Raw genomic sequence first — 22,500 nt, forward strand, 5'->3', positions numbered from 1 at the left:
ATGTAACAGATGCTGCAAAAAAGGGGAAGCAATAGTATTATCATAGATTAGCATAATCATTCTTTTCAAAAAGGGAAGAATAAAGAACTGCAACACCTATCCATTTAATGCTAAACATTGCTCTGGAATTGCAATGCAAAGCCGATGTGATAAGTTTTCTGTGTTAAAAGGTTACACTTAACTACGGATCAAAGATATCAAAGAGAGTGAAAATATTGCAAGCCTTCACAACCAAATTGCATCATGTGACACCATTCTTGAAGTAACTTTTTGTTGACTTTATTGGAATTTTCTTTAGAACATATTGTATTTGCATGGAAATACCGGTATTAATGAAACAACCAATTGAAATTAATTACATGTACATTGTAACAAATTTGGAATCTTAATCTCCACAGAGCATGGAAACAATGCTTACAAGTTTCCAGGTAAGAGTATTCTTGACTGTCATAATATTATTAAACTCCACACCAACCTGGGTGTCTTGAAAGCAAAGACCCCTAAGACCCCTATGACTCAAAAACGAAGAAAGTAACCCAAAACTCTCAATTTGGCTAACCCTATGCCTAAAAACTAACTTTAGGCCTAGTTAGGCCTAGGGTTAGCAAAATTGAGGGTTTGGGGTTACTTTCTTCGTTTTAGAGTCTTAGGTTTTGGGATAGGGTTTAAGTCTTAGAGTCGTAGGGGTCTTTGTTTTCAAGACTCCCCACCAACCCTAAAACTGATTAATACATCAAATGCCAGACCACCACATTGGGATTATGTCCCTTAGTCTTTGAACAGTTTGTGGGTTCCACAGAGTTTATGATCAGTGAAGTGTTGTCAAGATTTAGAGAGATGATTAGACATTTTAGTAGTATATAGGAAAGGCTAGACCTTAAATTCCTTCATTAAATTTATAAACTTAAATTTTTGTCTGAGAGGCACCGACAGTGGTGGGTGAGCAGTGGCAGTTGGGCAGGAATTTTAAATAAAATTATTATTAATTAAAAGTAATATGACGTATTTTGTACTGTACGGCCTGAAACTAATATATTTTCATCATTGGGGTAATAGCTTGTTGTTCTTGTTTAAATCAACCGCTTAGGTGTAGAGGTATTTGGAAACTGGTAATATTAATTTTCTCAAGCATACAGAAGTTGTAGCATGTAATGCTCAAGTTAATGGTAAGGTGTGGAAGAAGAAAATGTGTGCAGCAGTGACAGGAGCTTTAATTTGCAGATGCAGGTCCCATTAAAAAGGGGTTCATATACATGAGGGTACAATCAGGGTTTATCTAACCCTTTGATTCCCAGGAGCGATTAGTACATAAATTCTCCTCGCAATTTCAATGGAATGTCAGTCAGACAGGTATTGAGAATGAAGATTATTATCAACGTAAGGGATGTGATATAGATATAACATCAAATTCTCATGACTACCCAACAAAGAATTCTATGGTACTAGTTGGGAGAATGAATGTTTCAATTGTGGCAATGAAAAGGGTTAATTTAAAAGCCTGCCAAACACTTTCCTTTTGTGAGAGCATATGTGAATGTTCAAGCAAAAAACACAGACTATAAAGGAGCTGGTTTTTTTTGTTGATTAGTCACAATAATGGCAGAATAAACCACTGCTGGTTTGTGAATAAAAGAACAAAAGTGTCTAAAAAACAATTAGACAAGTTAAAAATGTTGAGTGGATGGGGAACTAGAGGAAGCAGTTAAAATTGGAAGTTCATAGATTCAACTCCTGTTGGGGACAGTTTTTAAAATATTGCCCTTGCAGTCAATGATTTTGTACACTTTTATTCAATCATCACTCTTTAATTTTAACAGGAAGATCTTGGCAGTATCAGTTCAGAAATCCAAACTCTTCAAGAGCAGTCATTGTCAATGAACATCAGATTAAAAAATAGGCAGGTCAGTGATACACGTACATGCAATTTAGGAGATTTGACCCTTGACTCGGTGAAATTAAATGAAATAAATAATTATTAATATTTTTTGCTTATTTGAAGGACCTTTAAAAATGACGAGGAATGACATGTTCCAGCTGTTTTGAAATTTCTCAGTTATTTCGTTCCGGAAATGTTCAACCTTCATTAATGCAAGTAATTTAGTACGAAAATACTAGTAAGAGCGTTTTTTTTTTTTTGTTAATCTCTTTTCTGCAGGATTGATGTCATGTGTTTTGACCCAGTAAACGTGAAACGTGTGAAGAGATATTTGTATAAAAATAATGTGAATGTGTGCTTAAAGTTGGCAATCAGCCTGTTCCTTCATGGTCGAAAATTTGTGATTCGTTTTGTTTAAGTTACCAGTTCATCACGATGCGTGTCATTAAGAAGTAGAGAGTTTAGGATTTTCGACGGTAACGTCAACAAAAACGTCACCTCAAAATAACTTTACACAATCTATGTCTTTCGCGGTTATTTCCTCTCGTTCACTTCGTACAATGCGGGCGAATTATTCTAAAACTAAATTTATGCGAGGGGTTTCAGAGTTAAAACAAAGATTCAGCGGCACCCAACGTCAGTTTTCGGAAAATACCTGTTCGGAAGACGATTCGAGACCTAGAATTTTCCGAACATTTCTTGTAAAATTTCTTGCTTGCCTGCCTGTCCTAGGATTTTCGAACATCTAAAAAATGGTATAATGCCCATTTTTAACGGATTTTTACCCTAAAAAGGTCACCTAGAATTTTCGGGAGCCTTTTTTCTGGCTGAAATTTTCGAAAAGATAAGTTTTGATCCCTATAATTTTCGGATCACAAGACTTTCAGCTAGGAAATCCGAACAGATGAAAAATTTTTAGGCCATAAAAATATACTTATATCTACCGTTTAAATACCGTTTAAATGCCAAAATACGTTTACAATGCAATGTTTAAGTGATTTTGAACTATATTCTCGTTGGGTGCCCCTGCCCAACGAGAATATAGTTCAAATCCACTTAAACATAGCATTGTAAACGTATTTTAGTATTTAAACGGTAGATATAGGGTCTGGCATATTTTATCCCCCAAAAATGTTTCATTTGTTTGGATTTCCTAGCCAAAAGTCTAGTGATCCGAAAATTACAGGGATCAAAACTTATCTTTTCGAAAATTTCAGCCAGAAAAAAGTCTCCCAAAAATTCTAGGTGACATTTTTAGGGTAAAAATCCGTTAAAAATGGGCAATTATACCACTTTCAGATGTTCGAAAATCCTAGGAGAGGCATTCAGGCAAGCAAGAAATTTTGCAAAAAATGTTCCGAAAATTCTAGACCTCAAATCGTTTCCCGAACAGATAATTTCCGAAAATCGACGTTGGGTGCCTACACAATGTAAGTCTTTCGCAGTTATTTCATCTCGTTCACTTCGCACAATGCGGGCGGATTATTCTAAAACTAAATTTATGCGAGGGGTTTCAGAGTTAAAACAAAGGCTGAAAGGTTCACATTTGTACGCTTGTTACGTTGTCGTTTAAAACCTCAAATTTGGCGCATTCTCGTTGTTGTTATGCTGAGTACAGCTATAAAATGCAGGCTGCACGTGCAGCACGATTATTTCCTCCTTTAACCGATGATATTCTCATTTTGTGACGCTGTCAACGCTGTCATAGCCGTAGCCGTCGTTTCTTCTTAAACTCCCTAGTTTAAGAAACCACGACGGCTACGTCCACGAAGACATCACTTTAAACTATGAGTCTAGACAACCTCGTTCCCTGTGTCTCTCTTCTCAGCCTCCATTGTCGTCAACGACAATGGAGGCAGAGAAGAGAGACCCTGGGAACGAGGTTGAGCTATAGTGTGTTTTCACGTGACGTCACGGCTGCCATGATGCTGTACCAAAACAATAGAACGGCGGCTGCCATGTTGGTGTACCCAACTAATCGGACTCTGGGAATTGAGGTCTATTATCATAGAAAGAAAGCCCACAGTATGTCGAGTTTTGAAGAACTGTTTGTTTATTGGTGAAGTTCAGCTACGTTAACATTTTGACCAAATAGTGTTTTCTTTTCCTCCAATGGAAGAAATCTGTATCATGGTTCAGAGAGCATATTGTTTTAAACTTTGTGGGGGAAAATGTGGCATGAAGTATCACTAAATGGAATTTTGCAAGAAATAATGCGTTTTACCAAATTAATTAGAAAGTGCTGTGCAGGTTTCGTTTTTCGGTTTCTGGCTAACAAGGGATGCCCCGAAAGGTACCATTTTTTTCTATACAAATGGTAAAACTGCAAAATTTTCCTTTGATTTCTCATTCCAGGCTGTCAGGGGCGAACTGAGTCAATTTGTGGATGAAATGGTCATCACGAATTCAATGGTGACGTGAGTTTAAGACCCGTTTTGTGGAGGTGATATTGCACCAGTCGAGAATACGTGCTTTCTCAACTTCCTATAGGAATGCATTATATTGCGCACTGTGGCTCCTTAAACCTGCAATAAATTGACGGTTTTCTGGTTACGATTTTTGGACGTACAGCTGTACAGCTGTGATAACGTGGTCATTTGATTGCGATTTTTCGTCAAAGATGGTGTAAATCGCTGGAAAATCACTTTTTTGTGTTTGTGTGTACGTATACTATACAGTCATGTAGATTCGCGTTGCTTGGAAATTGTGGATCGTTTATTACAGTACATTGACCCTGCTTACTGACAAGCAGTGGTTTGCATTGTTGTGATATCTGGAACAACCATTCCTTTTAAGTATACACCTCTAAAATGTACGTGTTCATGCTTCATCAACAGTCACATCTGTGAAACTCCAGTAACTGAGCAGACATTCATTGAACAACTTCATGAGCTTCACCACAAGATCAACTTTGCCAAGGAGCAGTCATTTAAGGGGGCTCTGTCTGTTAATGATGTTGGAGATGTGTTAGAAAATCTTAAGGTCAAGGTAACATCACAGATGAGTGGAAATCCAGGCCTCAATTTGTTAACTATTAATGAAAATTTTCAATTAAGACGGTCACTGCGACTCACCTTGCTTCAATACTTAGAATGTTTCCATACGCTCCCACTTTTCTTGGGTTCAAGAGCAAATATATCAAGTTCATCGATTTGCCCTTTCCTCCACTTTTTGTTCGCAGGCTGTACAGAAAATTAGGGACTATGTCTTGCAGAAAATCTACCAATTTCGACGTCCAATGACGAATTATCAGATTCCACAGAACGCTCTTCTCAAGTTTAGGTAATAATCCACTGTCTCCCATTCACATTCTTCCTTATTTTCAGTGTACTATCAATATTCTTTTTCCATTTTTGTAATCGCCAAAATTAATAATTACTTTGTTTGTAAAAAAGTAAATAAATTATAGGTTCTATGTTACATTACTTTGACGCTTTATATTGTTTAAAACATTTGCATAATGTAATGACCACGGAATTTAGTTTTTGTTATATCTGTCCAGTGTCCAGTAGACCTAATCGGCCAGCTCAGCAAGGTACCCAATAGACGTAATCGGCTAACTCAATGTTGTACCCAATTCAAATTTCCCGGGATTAAGAATCTTTGTGTGTTGTATTTGCATAATAATGAATATAATAATATAATAATGAAGCATATGGAAATACCTGGAGCAAAACGTTTCATTCTCAAAGGGTTTGAATTGGGTACAACATTGAGTTAATTGGGAATAAAACGTTTTGTTCTGGGTATTCCCATATCATTTACTTGTAAATATGAATGCTACTTTATCATGCAAATACAGTACACAAAAAATCCCAATTCGCTATTTTCGGAAATCCCATAATACAGTTCATTTTGGGGGGTTATTTGCATTAAAACAATTGCTGGTTTTCACTCACGTGATCAACAGCCATGTTTTTCAACGAAAACAAAAGGAAGCGTTTGCATAATAATAGAGTTAAATTCCCGGAGGATTTGGTCGGGGCACCAACATGGCCGCCTTTTCTTTGTTTAGGGCACCAACATAGCGGTCGTGACGTCATGTGAAAACCGAGAATAGATATCCTGTTCACTGAAGCATGATACAGCCCCAAGAGTAATCAACTTGTACATGTATTGTTTTTTTTATGTAAAGAACCCCCTAAAACGTATTGCGTTATATGGGATTGGGAAAATAGTCTATCCCGGGAGATTTGAATTGGGTACAACATTGAGTTTGCCGAGGAGGTCTATCAAGGTTACAGCAAATGTGTCGGAAGGCCTTTGTTATGCTAGAAATCACAAACACATCATCCCATGATTTGTTTATTCATAGTTGTGTATGGTTGTGGTAACGCATCATCCGATATAACGAACACGTCGACCAACTGTCGCTCAAATGTCGGTCGACTGTGGGTTGACTGTGGAAAGGCAAAAGGTAATAAGGACCTTAAGGAACGACGACGACGACGGCTACGAGAACATCGTCAAAAACATTTTTTCCCTTTATTGTAATAACATCGCGATTATTCTTCAGTTCTTCAGTTCGTCAGTTTTATTACTCGGTAAAGCTTAAGTTGCTATACACCAAGATAAAATGAAAAATAACAAGCAAACAAATAATGACGATAACAATGACAATAATACTTACTGCTACTACATTATAAAAATTCATAATTAATCATATCAAGTTGAGATCTAAATTGGGAAACGGACGTAGAGTGTACAACTTGAGCTGGGAGCAAGTTCCAGTCAATAAAAATTCTGGGAAAAAACGAGTATTTGAAAACATCCAGTGATGGAGAAAAAGTGTTCAATTTAAAATCGTGTTTCCTTCGAGTGGCCGTGGTGGAGCGGGTAACGTAATCCTCAGGTGGAATTGCAACCAGGCCTTTTAAAATTTTAAACATCAAGATCACTCGGTCACTTTTTCTTAGTGATGACAGGTCTGGCCATTTTAGTTTCTGCAATAATGCTGACACGCTTTGTTGCCATGAGTAGGTGTTAAATACAAAACGGATAGCGCGTCTCTGGATTCTAAGTCGTTCATGGAAAGTGTTTAAATTATTGCACGAATGAAATTGGTACGAACTGTGTGGATGTTTGTAGAGAAAATTGAAAATTCATCTTCCGAGGTGCTCGTGTCCCCCACACAACCTCAAATTTGGTCATTTCACGTCGTTGTGAGGACGAGAACGGCTAAGAAAGGTACCAAATTGTAAAACGCACGCGCAGGGCGTGCGACGCCATTGTTTTTGTTCATTAACCCTATTGTTTCATAGCGTTCTTGTAGCCGTTGTCGTCGTCCTTGCGTAGTAAATTATTGGAGCTTAATTAAGGCCGGGACACACTAGGCGATAAGTCGCTGCGACACGTCGCGGGGACAAGTCGCCGCAACAATTCGCCTTGTGTGACACGATTAATTTCATGAAAATCATTGTCGCTGCGGCAGAATTTTGTCACCGCTATCAGTTTGAATTCGTGCGACTTATCGCCGCGACAAAATTAGCGAAAGCAGCGTTGTCGCATCGTGTGTACACTTCCGGCAACAAGTCCCTGCGACAAAATATAAATGAACCAATGAGAGAGCGTCATATGGTCTGCCATATTGAATTAGAAAACTAGTTCACGCACATTCCCCCTCCATTCTCGTCACCAGAGCCTTGGATCGACCCAAGGCTCTGGGAAACTCTATGCAGGGGAACATGCGCCGTAGTGTTCTTATAGCCAAAAACTGGCTATTGGAACCTTACGGCGCCTGCTCACCCCTCATGGATGCACCAATTAGAAACGCTTTTGATTGTTCTTCTCGAAAACCAATGAGAAGACACTTTGTTTCAGGGTTCCCCAGAGCTCTTCTCTCGCTCAGTCAAGAGAAGAGCTCTGGGGTCGAGATTGATTCCCCCTCATACGAGAGCACTGCGTACGCACCGAATAGGCGTCGTGTCGCAGCGACTTGTTTTGCAAGTAGTACACACGGGGCAACTTGTCGCAGAGACATGTCGCTGCAACTTGTCGCCTAGTCAAGTGTGTCCCGGCCCTCAAGCAAGGAGGACGACGACGCCGGCTACGAGAAGGCAACATAACAATAGGTTTAATTAGCAAAAACAATAGTTTTTGCAAGCCCTGCACGTGTGTTTTACATTTTGAGACATTTCTTTGCCGTTCTCGTCTTGACAACGACGTGAAATAGTCAAATTTGAGGTCATGTGGAGAACGAGTGCACCTGACGATGAATTTTCAAATTTCTCTCTAAATATTCACATCGTTCTCACCAATTGTATTCTTGGAATGTGGACTCATATTCACTGGCTGCATGCCGAGAGACTTGGAGTAATCGCAAAATTATTACAGTAACGGGAAATAATATTTTTAGACAACGTTCTCTTAGTCGTCGTCGTGTTTAAGATCCCTATTGAGCTCTAATGGCGCATTACCAAGGGCATGCACTCTGCCTTCTATCAGATTCAAAAGGAGGTGACCGGGTCAAAATTTGCAAGCATCAGTTTAGACTTGTTATCAAAAAATTCATATCTTGCAGATATTTTAATGAATTTTTGATGGCCCATCATCGTCAAGTTGCACGAGAAATAAAAGAAGAATACATCGACACGATGAGCAAGATTTATTTCGCTTATTTTAAAACTTACATCTCCAAAATTCTAAAATTACAGGTGAGAGTTTGGTCTTTTTGCCACTCCTACCTGGATCTGTGACTGCTTTCTCTCTAGTGGCCGGGGGGGAGGGGTAGGGGAAAAGATGTTGAGATGTTGATCAAAACAAGCAAGTAAACTATAGAAGTTGGGTTTATCACCGGAGTTTCTGTTTACTTGAGAAAGATGGCTATGAGACACTTTGTGACGTTTACCATGCCGAGCAATGCATGTGCCCATCATCGTCAAATCCTTGACACATTTGTGGTAGAGCTTTTCTTGAGTGGAATGTCTATGACGAATGTTTTACACATACCTGCCTTTATACTTTTTATAGCGTGTCGTTTCTTTTTGGTTTCTGAAAATTGCTTGGGCCTCGTTGTTTCTTTGAATGTACACGTAAAACTAACTTTCATGCGTGGAATTGTCAAATAGAAGTTTAGAAAGTGCGTGTTGCACGGAAAGTTAAGATCGAAGGGTGATTTTCGTTCAGAGCGCGGGCATTCTGTAAAATGTTCTCATGTTCACAAGAGATAACCGAAAGTCGTAGTTGTATTGAGTTGATTTCCGATTTAAAATTCCTGGGTCAGGGTTTTGGATAGCTTACGTTCAAAGTACCGGATTTGATAATGAAAGTAACCGGGCATGTTTAGCTTCCGTTGTAGAGTCGATTGCAACTGCCTCGAACCCTCAAGGAGGTCTGGGTCCCCTATAAATAAATAAATTAATTAATATAAATGAAACTCTCAGGAATTTTGGCGAAAACAAAAGAAAGCTAAACTTATCGCGTGAATGAAATGCCAACAGACAAGTTATTCCGTTTAGTAAGCAAAATAAGGCGATGCAGGTGGCTTCTTGTTAGTTTGAAGGATTCATTGCGCGTGATTGTCTTGTGTTTATGGCTTCCTGAGATACCCAAGTCCCAAAAAGAAAAAAAAAAGGAAGCCAACAAATCTATAGATTTATGGCATCAAAGTCACGGTACTGGACCTGAAATGATAAACAACCAGCTAATATTCATAACTATAACGGCCTCCGGCCTCAAACTAAAACTCTGCCCGAGTAGACTTTATAAACAAATTACAATTTGTTTTGATTTGCAGTTTGAGGAAATAGCCGACAGAGATGACCTCATGGGAATAGAGGACAACGCAAAAAGAGATATCCTTAACTGATGACAGCTAGTGAAGCTAGTGGTAGCTTCTTGGACCCATTTAAGATTCCTCACTGCATTTTGTGCTCTCCATAGTATACATAATGGTAGATTATTGAATGAAAGTGAAAACCTAAAGACCCCCTTGGAAGCAAAAAGCCAGGCCCTTGTTTTCCCTTTAAACAAGCCGAATGAGGAAATATTCATGTTAACTTACACAACTGTACAGCTATAAAAGTGTTTACAGAATAAATCGATTGCTCAGCACCGAAGAACGACAGAATTAATTGTGGAAGGGTAATCATGTTTAAATTTAGAAATCGAAGGAAATCCATCGAGGGGTTGGTCCTATGATTCTCTCCTTAGGTGGCCAATTTCCATACTGAGGCGAACGCTCAGATGCGGTGTTTCCTGGGTTTTGTAACACTTCAAATTCCCTGGTCATTTAATTGTTCGCAAATGTTATCCTTGACATTTTGCCTAAGCATTTTCTCCTCCAAAGTGGCCTTAAAAAATCGCTCAACTATTTTTACACTGGGCAGCCGTGGGAACGTTTTAACAACCGATTTGGAAGAGCCTGTTATCGTGCCTCACGCGGCGCTGAAAAGCGAGAAAAAAGTAAATGTTTTGCTTTTGCTCAGTTTAAATATCCACATTTGTAATGAGTGTTTTCATATAGACCGCGCTTCAATTAAATATGGATTGCTCTGCTTTCCGTTTCTACGCTTGATTATTATTCAGGTAATTAATGCAGAAATGCACAGGCGTAGTTAGGAATACTGATAACTGTTCCCTAAACTCTGTTTCCAAGTAAAGATAAACAGGTGCATTTATTCTAACCTAAAAGTAACGCTAATTTTAATACTTACCATTATTTTGAAATCGGATTAAGAAATCTGTCTTCACATTCTCAGCTAATGAAAGGTCAAAGCAAGGTCGGCTTGCGACGTGTTCACACGCGCTTCACTGCACTGATTTGCTTTGTGATATTCAGATTTGCTAAATAATAATTGTCTGCGATTTTTGTGATTGGCCAAAATGGTAACGTTGGTAACCCCTTCAATTGTACAGACACTTTATTTTTTATCACAGTCCTATTTCATTGTTTCAGTACAACAAGCCCGAACGCATGTTCTCGAATATAAAAAGCCGGTCCTTTATAAACAGGGGCACCCAACGAGAATGTAGTTCAAAACCACTTAAACATAGCATTGTTTAACCTATTTTAGTATTTAAACTGTAGATATAGGCATATTTTTATCCCCTAAAAATTTTTCATCTGTTCGGATTTCCTAGCTGAAAGTCAAGTCAAGTCAAGTCAAGTTCCTAGCTGAAAGTCAAGAAAGTGGTCCGAAAATTTTAGGGATCAAAACTTACTTTTTCGAAAATTTTAGCCAGAAAAAAGGCTCCCGGAAATTCTAGGTGACCTTTTTGAGGTAAAAATCCGTTAAAAATGGGCAATTATACCGTTTTTTAGATGTTTGAAAATCCTAGGACAGGCAGGCAAGCAATAAATTTGACAACAAATGTTCCGAAAATTCTAGATCTCAAATCGTCTTCCGAACAGATATTTTCCGAAAATTGACGTTGGGTGCCCCTGTATAAGTTCGTTTGGTATAAGGGTGTGAATTTCCTTCAAGCTTTCTATTTGCATAAGAAAAATATCAATCCTAAAATAAATCTCGTGGTATGCATGTTCACCCCTTTGTGTGGGCGAAATCATCTAACAGATAACAGCATTTGCTGAAGAAAACTCTTTAGTTGGTCTGTAGTTAGTACACCTTTCATAAGGACGGGGACTCCAAAGTTCAACTTTCAACCAACGGTTCTACTTTTTGCCGCCATCAATCACTCAATCGCAACGCGAGATGTTACCCATTCATTCTATACACTACAGTTATTGACAGAAATAAGAAACGGAACCAGTAATTGGAATTTTAACTTCAGACTCCACATGTTTTAAAAAGGCGCAGTGATGGTCTCACATATTGCCTTACTTGCTGGAGAAAATTATGATAATCGACCATTACATATCTAAATGGTTAGGAATTGCTCTTCTTACTCGAGTTACTACTATAAGTGCATATAGAAAGGATCTGGAAACCAGTTTAAGAAATAAACTCTGATCCTATCACTTGCATCTTGACGTCCTGTTGCCCCTTGCACTGTTAACTTCGACCCTTCTGTAATTTTTGTCTTTCAGTACTCTTTTGAGAGTCTTTTCCGCAGTATGCACTTTGCACTGCTTGATAATAGCTGCAGGGAGTACTTATTTTTGGCCGACTTCTTCATGGCTCAAAACAACGCAGCCAAGGATCTGTTCACCGCTGTCTTTGGGAAGACACTGTCGCTGTTTCTCGTGAGTGTTGTGCCTGAAATTCATGATTCGTAGACTACCATTAGCAGCCAGGTCGTTCAAGTTTATTTTCAAGTAACTTTCGTATTCAAAGTGAGGTTTTAAGTGCTGTCTTGTGAAAATTGGTTTAGTTTCATTTGTAGATTGAAACTTTACAAACGTTTCGGATGTGGACTTGTTTTGGAAACGGGAATTTTGTGATCTGAATGCTAAGTTTAGCTCTCCCGCAGCTGGTCCTTCTCACAAGAGACGGTTTAAGATATGGCAACGGCATCATCAACGGAAACTTTACTTCAGAATATAACCGTTGTTTGATCGTTAATAATTTTGCGCTTCTTTTATCTCGTTCTCGTTGCACAAAATATGATGTGCGTCCATTCATTCTTCGTCGTCATCATCATCATTCTACTTCCCGCAGCTGAGCGCGAGTCACGAAACCCGGCTCATTCAATGTTGTCATCTTGTCTTTTGAACTGAAATTATCAGGTAAAGTACATGCAAAGTAACTAATAGGGAGTTTTCGCAATCGAAGACGGCTATGGCAACGGCGACCATGGCAACACGAGGAAACTTTTTGTACTTCTTCTGACAAAAACGTGAGCACATAACTGTAAAGAGGCCGCAGGCTTAATCTTCAAGATCGTCTGTTCCAATCAAGTCACATATGACACAGTTACATATCCAGCGTGCAATGGAGGACAAAGGTGAATGGCGTAGCCATGGTTTTGGTAAAGCGCACCTGCTGTTTTCTCTTGAGGATATCCTTCGTAGTAAGCGCATTCCAGGGACGGGGAAAAACCCAAAAGGGAACCAAGGAAAAGAAAAGTGGGAGTGATCCAGGATTGAATGGCTATATAAGTTGTGGGTGGTACCTGAGCAAAAATGTTTCCACAACAAATTTCCGCTATTCCCACTGTTGTGTTGTACTTACTTACATGCCTACTTTAGAGTTCTAATTTACCTTTTATGTTAACAGAAACAAATGGAAACATACCTGGAAAGCTGTTTCGATGCGATTGGTATTTTCCTGTGTATTCACGTTGTTCACCGCTACAGAATTCTGATGCATAAGAGAAACGTTCCCGCATTGGACAAGTAAGTTGTAATCAGTCACGACGAAACAACCACTTTCTGTTCTGAAAACGGTAATAATAATAAAAAATCGGTGTCCCAGGATTTGTTCTCATTCATTCAAGCATGGTGATGAAGACTGGGGATGAATTTCTCTCCACGGTGAGTTCTGGGATCGATCACTGGGAAAGGAAGGAAAGGAGGAAAAGTGGAACGATGAAAAAGAAAACAGTGACATCCCTCTTTCTGAAGAAGACATTCCTGGTGAAAAACTTGCAACAGTAGCACCCGACAAAGTAACGAAGTATGCAGAAAACATTTCAGTGTGTGTTATACTAACTTTTGTTTCGTATCATGATCAGCGCCAAATATTTTATCTGAAATTAAATGCTCTCGGGATGCGATGCAAACACAGATTCAGGGAATTTCCGAAGTTATTGGTGCAAAGAGGCACACAACAGTTCACTGGCTTCAGTTTTGTCTACCCAAACGATCCCAGTATGCACCGTGCGTGACAGTTCATCCAGTCTTCCCACGTTTCTGTGTGGTGCTATTCATCGGATCACTTCCGCTGTGTTGTCAAAACGTCAATCAATGTCACCAACAACAGTCCTTGTCAGGACTTCTCTCATGCGGACGATCTTTTTTCATCAAGTTTTGATTGTATCAAATCGTTTGCTATTTTATTCGACTGGTTCTCTAAGTTTTGGAGCTCACTGCGCTTGCTCGAGTAACTTTTCTTCTGTATGCCAAGATAACAAGTGTTATCATTGTTACGTTTAGGCTTACAGTATGTTATCGTGTAAACCCAGCCTTAGTCTGACCCGGTTCTACTAAGGGGTCCGTTTTACACATGATTTTTAGATACTGGGACACAATATTGGAAATGTCTTGGCCTCGATTCACTTACGTAGTGGAACTAAATGTTGAAAGCGTTCGCAACACAGATCCTCAAAGACTCGGGGTCATTGACATAAGACCACATTATGTAAGTACAGAGTTCGCTATTTTGTTATCGTTGGTTCGTCATGATGTAAAGATTCGCATACAATTATTACATGTTTGATTGGTTAATAATCAAAGAAAGCCACAGTTAGCGAATCAATTGCTATCCCTAAATGACAATTTCTGGCGTGGTAAGTGTGCGTTGCAAACAAAGCGGAAAACTCAAATATCAAGTAAAAAGTCGACAGTACGGTAGGGCTAAAGAAGTTGAATTCCCTCTGACAAAGGGCGAACGCTCGAAACTTCAGCTTTCTAATTCTCCCTACGATGGTAAATTTGCTTTTTCAACTCTGTAGAAGAAATCAAACGTCCTTGCTTCTTAGGGCAACACTATTTCAATGTGAAGAGCCAAGTATGAAAGACATAAATTTGGACAGCCGATAAAAGCATTATCAACGTTTATAACTGCGATGATAAAAAAGCTTCATATGCTTCTGTTCACAAGTTCAAAAATATATCTGTCATACATGCTCCCTTGATATCTACATCGTCTTCGGGTTTATTACGGTTTCACTAAAATGACCAACTCCCTGTTGGCTTTACAGCTCAATTGGTTCGTTTCGAGCGTTAGCCTTACGTCAAAGCGAATAGACCTCCTTACAGTTGTGTGCTTAGTTACCTGGCCTTTAAATGAAAGTGAGGCTAGTGTTAACCTTGTTATGATACAGACCTCCCTCCTTTTCTTATGTTAATGATGTTGTCATGCTAATTAGTAAGAATTTACATGAAAGCATTGAGATTTCTATGAAAACAATGGCAACTCCAGCCTCACTTCCATGCATAGGCCAGGTTACTAAGCACACAACTGTAAAATGGTCTATTAGCGGAGGTCTAACGCTCCAAAGGTCAGCTCAATTTTTTTTCTTATGATAGTTAATTAACCTTTATTATTAAATTTTCGACCTCAGATATTGCATTTATAGCTTTCTGATTGGTCGACTCAATCTCGGTTGTCAGCTTATATGCACGTATGACCTAATATGGAAACTGATTGCGTCAAATGTAGCCAAGGTGGAAACTCGTTGACTCTTATTTCCAAGTGTATGTCCAAGCGTTCAGAATTTAATGAAAATTTCATAAAACTATTCCATTCGCGCTTGTTGGACTATCCATCAACGCGCACTCACGGAATAAATGTTGATAAACTTGATAAAGCCACATTTTATGGCCCATATTGGATCATTTCTCTCCCAAACTTAATGTCATTCAATTGCTTGGTGAGATTTGTGCATTAAATTAATTAATGACGTTGCGTCTTTCTGTTTCAGATTACTCGTCGATATGCAGAATTTTCCGCTGCAATTGTTAGTCTGAATGAGAGCTTCCCGGACGAAAAGGTTTGCAGAATTTGCCAAGCTGGCTTTCAAGTTATTTTTATTTGGTTATTACTTCCTACCCGATTTGGGAAAAATGCACGAGATCGGCGACACCCGACAGACACCCATAATACAGACCTTTTGTTCATTGAGGTTGAACCATGCCAATTTTGACTGACCTTTAATGAAAATGTTTTTTTCAAATTCTTGCCGGAATGTATTTCTTCTGTTTAGGTAAACAAAGTTCTGGCCGCTTTACAAGTTGAAGTTGAGAACTTCATCTTGAGGATGGCTGCTGAGTTTCCATTGCGAAAAGAGCAGCTGATCTTCCTAATTAACAACTACGATATGATGTTAGCTGTGTTGTTGGTAAGTAGTAAGGGGAGAAATTGCTTTGATAGCCTGAACTTTGCATACATTTCTGTACAATGGACCTAGTCGGTAGCAGCTAATAAAGTCTGTGATCTGTGCTTTGGGATGGTCGGTCCGTAATTTAAGCATCACAAAGATTTAATATTCAGTACTTTGTTCTCAACTGACTGATTAAAAAACGATAGCCTCGAGCCATTGAAGCAAAAAAGTGTAAACAAAGATTCCCTTATATCGATATCCGTAAAATTATTTCTTGTTGAAATAAAACTCGTGTGGCCCGTTGAATTTCGAAATCCATGCAATCTGATTAGTTCCGGGAGCACGCAGAATATTTGACCTTGCCCGCAAACAAGAGTGGAGTCGAGAGATACGAAGATTGACTGCGTCGTAAGGCTACACTACGAGGAGTCCCTCTTTCACCGCTTAGTTTGTCGAGTGGGAGAAGAAGACAGGGACGAGAAAAATGGCCATGCAAAATGCAATCTCGTTCCCATAGTCATCGCTCTTTGACCAGCGGTTGGGAAATCCAAAAAAAGGCCATATTTGATTGGCTGTTGAAAAGACGGTGTTTTCATTTTCGTTTTGGAATAACGTACAGCAACATTTGGTAAATAAACGCCTTACCGACACCAGTCGGAAGGATAGAAATTGTACCCTTCGAATTGTACGCTATATCCCTTAGATTCTTTTTGGGAGAGTTCACATTTACCTAACCTCTCGAGAGCGTAGTCCAATGCGTTGTGGAAGCGCTCTACTTTAGAGGAAGAAGCCATATTTCTAAAAGTTTGACTTTCCACGCATAGTCAGAAGACCCTTCACGCACGCGCAGCTGTTTCCGGTTTTGGATTATTCCAGAGCCTCCCGCACCCGTTCCGCTGGACAAGGGTAACGTTGGCGCGAAATCTGGCTCTTTCCTCCTCGAATCCAGATTTCGCGTGGCCATTTTTTTGTCTTGCCTGTCTTCTCCTCGCGCTCGACTAACTAAGCGGTGAAAGAGGGACTGCTCGTAGTCTATCGTAAGGCCGATTTTTTTGTACACTGAAGGGTATTCCACACAATATGGAGTTTTTTTATCTTCAACTGCCGTTGAAGGCAAATGCTTAATCAGTTCATCGAAGATCATCAGGATGCCATGTTCCGTCTCTGGTGGTCGCCGTAAGAAAGATTTGTGGGCTTGCGTCTTTAGCGTTAGGAAAGATACCATACACCAACCTTTTCTGTTCCGTTAGTGAAAAAAATGTGCCCCCAGACACCATTTTTCCCAATATGGACTCCATGCCGTCCCATAAATTATCGTTGTACCGTAAGAGCATTATCAGCTACTAAGACATTTGACATGAGAATATTTTTTGGTGAAAGAACAAAACAAAATATGGAGATGTGAAATACAGTGTGTTGCTTTGCGCTTAGGAGAGGACATCGGAAGATTCTAAAGAGGCTGACAGTTTTCAGCAGTTACTTACAGCCAGAATACAAGAGTTTGTTGAAGAGGTATGCTACACTCCAATTTTTTTTCCTTCTTTGTATAGTGGGACGATTCAATCGTGCCATTTTCTGACTAGCTTCAAAGGTCTCGGGGTTGCGCGCTTTAGTCAATAGCATCACAGCGATAACAAGTGACAAACAGTTCCACCACTTTTACAACCAATCGTGAGGTGGCGCATCGGAGCACTTTCCTGCACGTTGCCCTTGCAAGTTGTGTCAGACTCCATTTGCACATTCGCTAGTACGAGATCGTTTGTCTTGGCTTGATTTGGCAATGTGTAAATTTGGCTTTAGAAGTTAAAGACTTGAAATACCTATGTTACCGATCAATCCTCAGGGCAGAAGGAAATTATAATAACAACTTGGAGATTTAGCATTGTGCTTACAGCAAACGGGGAACCAAGAGTGAATTAGATAAGAGTGTTGTTATTTCATGTGTGGGCTCCCCAGCACAGTCACAAATGAGTCTATTTTAAGAATACTCGTTCCCGTCCCTGAAAAAACATGGCAGAAGCAGTCACGCGTGACATGGCTTCTTCTGATGGGTTAAAATTAAAGGCCTTTTGTTTGTTTCACGCGCAAAGTTTATTTATAAACTAATAAATCCATTTTTGACGGTGCTAGGGCAAAACCACAAAGTGATAGATAAACACTCTAGTCTAATTCACTCTTGCGGGGAACATCATACTAAAATACTGCTTTTTACCTAAAATGGAAAAAAAAAACATTTTTGATATAAGCTCATTTCTTGCATGTTAGCTACAGATATCAAGTAACTTCTTAAAAGAGGAAAACGAATTCGAAAAGTAGAAGTCTCATGATTGTATAAAAAGCAGCGGTCTGCCGTTTCCCGTTGCCCGTTTCACGTAAACGCGATCATAAACTTCTCTGATACTATTGATAATCCTAATAATGATAAATAAAGAAGATTCCCGCACTAAATGGCGTAAAAGACAAATGTATGTGAATCTCAAATTGTAAAAGTGGTCGAAAATTCTCCATTTTAAAAGCAAGTTTTATGTTTGCAAGTTGAGATCTTTCATCTTTGTGGAGGCGGTTTTAATTCTTCTCTCACCCAAACTGCGTCTTTGTTTGTCCAGGTGCTTTCTCCAGCATTCGGTGGTATGACAGCGTTTGTCAAAGAAACGGAGCCTCTTCTTGAGCGAGGACAAGGCCAAGTCATAAGACCTGATGACCGTAAGTAGATCCTAGGGAAATTAGTTGCTTGGCGAGCAGGCGAAAGGACAACTAAAAAACCGAGTCCTTGGCAGGATTCGAACTAACGGCCTTACTGGAGAGCTTTAGACTCTAGGACGACAACGACTACGAGTATAAGATTTTCTCATAGAACAACAAGGAGCGCGCGCAAACCAGTGTCATTTTGGCGGGAAAAACGTGATACCGTCGTCATTTTAGTACGAGGCAAAAATGACGTCATGTCAAAACAAGTCAACAACATAGTTTTGGCATTTTTCAATCAGCAAAAAGGCTGAGCAACCTATGCTGCTAACAAAGAGTAAGATTAATCGTACGGGTTAAAAATTTTCAAAGTATTTTCGATGAAAGCGGGCAGTCAAAACTCGTACTCGTTCTCGTCTAAGTTCTCGTCTTCATCCTATAATCTAAGGGTCCCTAGTACTGACTCCTGGGGAGCTACATTGTAGGTCGTTTTTATGGTCCTTTATGGACAATTTTCCCTGCTTTCAGGGGCTGCTCCCAACTATGACGTTGCCTACTCAGTGAAACAAAATAATATCCCATCCTCATTATTCCGATCAAAAAAGTCGATTTGAAGAGATACCAGTTCAATTAGGATTTTCTTTCGGGGCTCTGTTTACACTAAATTGATACAATAATTCAAATTGTAAAGAATGGATTCATTGACGTCGTAGATGAAACGAAAGTGAGTTAATTTCAAATTCAGCGCTGCCTTTGCGATCTCATGTATAGAGAGCTTAACGAAGAACGGGGCAAACGCTCTTTTGACATTACAGAGATTTAGTATCACGTTTACGTGAAACACGAACGGTAAAAATGACTACATGATCACAAAAGCTAAAGTCACAAGTTTCACTCCATTTTACGTGAAACGTTTTGCGTGAAACGTGAAACGGCAAGCCGACGAGTGCCGTTTTACGTAAACGTGATGCTAAATTTCTCTGTTGTCTTAAATGTAACCGTCGCGTTTTATTTATTTGTTAATTTTGCTTGGCAACGGGCAATAGGTTCAGTCCTTTCGCCCGTTGCCAAGCAACTTGTACTTCTCACGGGCGCATTACATCTTTCCATTGTTTCATGTATTTGTTTGTTCATTTATTATTTTTTGGTTTTGGAATCAGTTTTAATCATTTGGCTCAGTTGTAAATCTTTGTCAATGGGACTAAATTAGTTTGAAGAGTGTGGAGATTTAAAAAAAAAATTGATATAGATAAAAAGTCGGGTGCTTACTTTCTTTACGTATCGTCAAGTTTGGTCAGTTTTCGTCGTTGTTGCTGTTAGAGAGCGTCGCGGAAAAGAAATGTAGCAAAACGTAATTGCACTTTAAAGCGGTATTTTCTTCGAAGTTCAAGTGCCCGACGAATGTGATGATGAACGAGCGTGAGTCACACAGTCTTTTCCGGCCACTTTCCACTTTCGAACGTTTGATTCCTCGTTCGGCGTCGCACAAGACGGGCTTTATTGTAGACTGCGGTAGCGAACGTTGGCATAACCTGTCACAACGCAACATTTGTGGCATCTCGTTGATATAAATCATTTCTTCGGTTTAGGCCGCATTCAGCAACTGGTTCGTGGGTTCGCATCGGATTGGAAACGTTCTATTGAGAACATAAATCAGGAAATAATGAGGTCTTTCTCCAATTTCAAGAATGGAACTGCTATTCTTCAGGTATGTATTCTATTGAATTTTGGTCTATTATATACTCAATAAAGTTACTCCATCGCTGGGTTTCCATAGCAACTACCTTATTGCACCCTTTGACCTCTGTTGCACCTATTAATGCGTTGGTCATTGACCAGTCAGAAACGCCCTGTTCTGTTGAGTAAATAATGCGTTCACTTAGTGCTTTTTATTTTCGATAGGCCGCCCTGACCCAGCTGATTCAGTACTATCACAGATTTCAGAAAATTCTGTCCCAGCATCCTTTCAAGCGGCTACCGATCCGTAGTGAACTGATTAACATCCATCACGTGATGGTTGAGGTCAAGAAACATAAAACTGCGTTTTGAATTACTATCATATACATGCACGACACTCAAGGTTTACTAAAACGTGGATAACAGAAGATGAATGTTATCTTCAAAATACCAACGTAATGTAAGATCAAGGTCTCTGGCTACAGTCGCGTAATAGCATTTGTACTTCGAAGTAAAATATTTCAACTCCAAACTATTAAGGCGCCTTAAGTCGGTTTCAACAATTTGGAGGGAATTTCTTAATTGAAGGATTAACTCTACAACATGCACTTAGCAGGCTAAGGTAAACCTCTCTGCAAATTCAGAAAAAAATTCTCTAGAGCAGATCCAAACCTAATCTCGTACCCAGATCTCCCACGGTCATACGGAAGGGAGATCTGGTAAAGTTCGATTTCGAGCATGCTCAATGCCAGCGAGGCCCGAAATACGGGCTTTTCTATCACTGCGCATTTTCGTACTCTCTGTTGTGATGTTGGGTGATTTTGCGGAATAAACATGGATTTCCAGAGTATTCGTGAAGAGATTCTCTTGGGTAGAGGACAAGAAAACCTTAAACTTAAGCCGTAACAGAAAGAAGCGCTACAGGCGATTGTTTTTGAACGGTCGAGATTGTTTAATTGTCGGAACAACAGCAGAATCATTGAAACGAGCGCTTAGACTAATCAATAAACGAGTGCTATTTTCTTCACACAATCTCGTGAAAAGTGTAGTTAACCAAACTGTAAATTGAAAGCGTAAATGTTAAAGAAAGCTTAGACCTAATCACTGCAACGAGCGCTATTTTCTTGACACGATCTCGTAAAAAATGTAGTTAATCTAACCGTAAAATTCACAACTGATCACTACTTAATTCGCGAGTCACGCTTTAAGAACGAGAAATACTGTTTTGAATAAATTACATACTTCAACTTGAATTTATTAGTTTCTGCGTACCGCGTAGCCAGCTACGCAGAACTTTATTCGAGCGGCAGGGTACGTTGGGGCTTTCGTCAGTACCATTTACACAAACGTCGCAAATTTTTTAAATGATTTTCCTCAACTGTAAAGCTTTTCCGGCGCCGGAAAAAACAAAACTTTCCTCCGCACAACTGGCATTTATTCAAAACAGCACATGCACTTGCGAAAACTAAACCTTCCCTTTACCTTCACTGAAGTGTCTCACGAAATAAGAAAATCAGAGCGTAGATTGCATTGCCGCAACCTTGTTTTAGTAGCCAATGAGAAAGGGTGTATTGTCGAACTTTGCCAGATCTCACATTTCCAGTGACAGAGTGAGATCTGGGTACGAGATTAATCCAAACCCACCTTCACAACTGGAAAAATGCTAGGTTGGCTCTGAATCCGCTCCATAGAATTTATAACTTTCAGAGAGCTTCTTATCCTTCAAATAACGTTTTTAACAATAATAAAATGGGGGTCACCGAGTTCGTTTTTGAGCTATGAGTTTAAAGACAAAATATAGGGCGTTTTTAGATGACTTTTTTGTTGCCCTGGTAACCTATTACGTCACTTCAATGAGTGCATCTTGTTACTGGGAAAATATTGGTCGAGTTTCAGGCTCGGTCCATAAACTTGCAAAAAAAGGAACGAGATCAATATTTTCCCAATACGGACCGAAATCGATTTTTATCATATTGGCTCTCTTGCAAAGTTTTTGCTATTCCTTGAGTTTTGTTTACTCGTTTTCGGTTCTTGCTCCTTTGCCTGCTTCTGTTAACGGTTCTGGAAAGTAAAATTCGTACTGCAACTCCGACGTGACTAAATGAAAAACATTTCTCGCATTTTTCTTTGTATGCCCGAGAAGATGGAAACAGAAAATGGGAACAGTTTGGCAACCTATATACGCTGCTTTGTGACCAGTCCATCTTAGCGGTCCATATTGCAAAATTCGGACCGCTCAGAGAACCAATCAGAAGTGTCCTTTTCATCGTGGACCACTTTGCTCGTTATTTAATATGCAGTGTTCCTGAAGAGACAGGTCTGAGGTGATGAATAAAATTGCGACAAGAGGGAAGACCTGTTTTGGTAAATCAAAGGAT

General features: G+C 39.5%; 1 protein-coding gene and 1 long non-coding RNA gene across 2 annotated transcripts in view; one reads left to right on the forward strand and one right to left on the reverse strand.

Moving 5' to 3' along the window:
* The window catches only part of LOC138020496 (vacuolar protein sorting-associated protein 52 homolog), a 22,925-nt gene extending 1,955 nt beyond the window's left edge, over positions 1-20,970 (forward strand). The window contains exons 5-22 of the mRNA XM_068867477.1: positions 195-262; positions 399-428; positions 1,818-1,901; positions 4,232-4,293; positions 4,714-4,864; positions 5,058-5,158; positions 8,397-8,529; positions 9,612-9,669; positions 10,146-10,279; positions 11,865-12,020; positions 12,994-13,112; positions 13,953-14,076; positions 15,362-15,430; positions 15,644-15,778; positions 17,192-17,272; positions 18,367-18,463; positions 20,035-20,153; positions 20,348-20,970. Of these exons, the coding sequence (XP_068723578.1) occupies positions 195-262; positions 399-428; positions 1,818-1,901; positions 4,232-4,293; positions 4,714-4,864; positions 5,058-5,158; positions 8,397-8,529; positions 9,612-9,669; positions 10,146-10,279; positions 11,865-12,020; positions 12,994-13,112; positions 13,953-14,076; positions 15,362-15,430; positions 15,644-15,778; positions 17,192-17,272; positions 18,367-18,463; positions 20,035-20,153; positions 20,348-20,494 (1,868 nt within the window). The 3' untranslated portion in view covers positions 20,495-20,970. The remainder of the gene's footprint in view (positions 1-194; positions 263-398; positions 429-1,817; positions 1,902-4,231; positions 4,294-4,713; positions 4,865-5,057; positions 5,159-8,396; positions 8,530-9,611; positions 9,670-10,145; positions 10,280-11,864; positions 12,021-12,993; positions 13,113-13,952; positions 14,077-15,361; positions 15,431-15,643; positions 15,779-17,191; positions 17,273-18,366; positions 18,464-20,034; positions 20,154-20,347) is intronic.
* The window catches only part of LOC138020510 (uncharacterized), a 20,112-nt gene continuing 10,651 nt past the window's right edge, over positions 13,040-22,500 (reverse strand). Inside the window, exon 3 of the long non-coding RNA XR_011126322.1 lies at positions 13,040-13,153. This is a non-coding gene — a long non-coding RNA (uncharacterized lncRNA). The remainder of the gene's footprint in view (positions 13,154-22,500) is intronic.

Source organism: Montipora capricornis, chromosome 2 (assembly GCF_036669925.1).
Source record: "Montipora capricornis isolate CH-2021 chromosome 2, ASM3666992v2, whole genome shotgun sequence".
NCBI lineage: Eukaryota > Metazoa > Cnidaria > Anthozoa > Scleractinia > Acroporidae > Montipora > Montipora capricornis.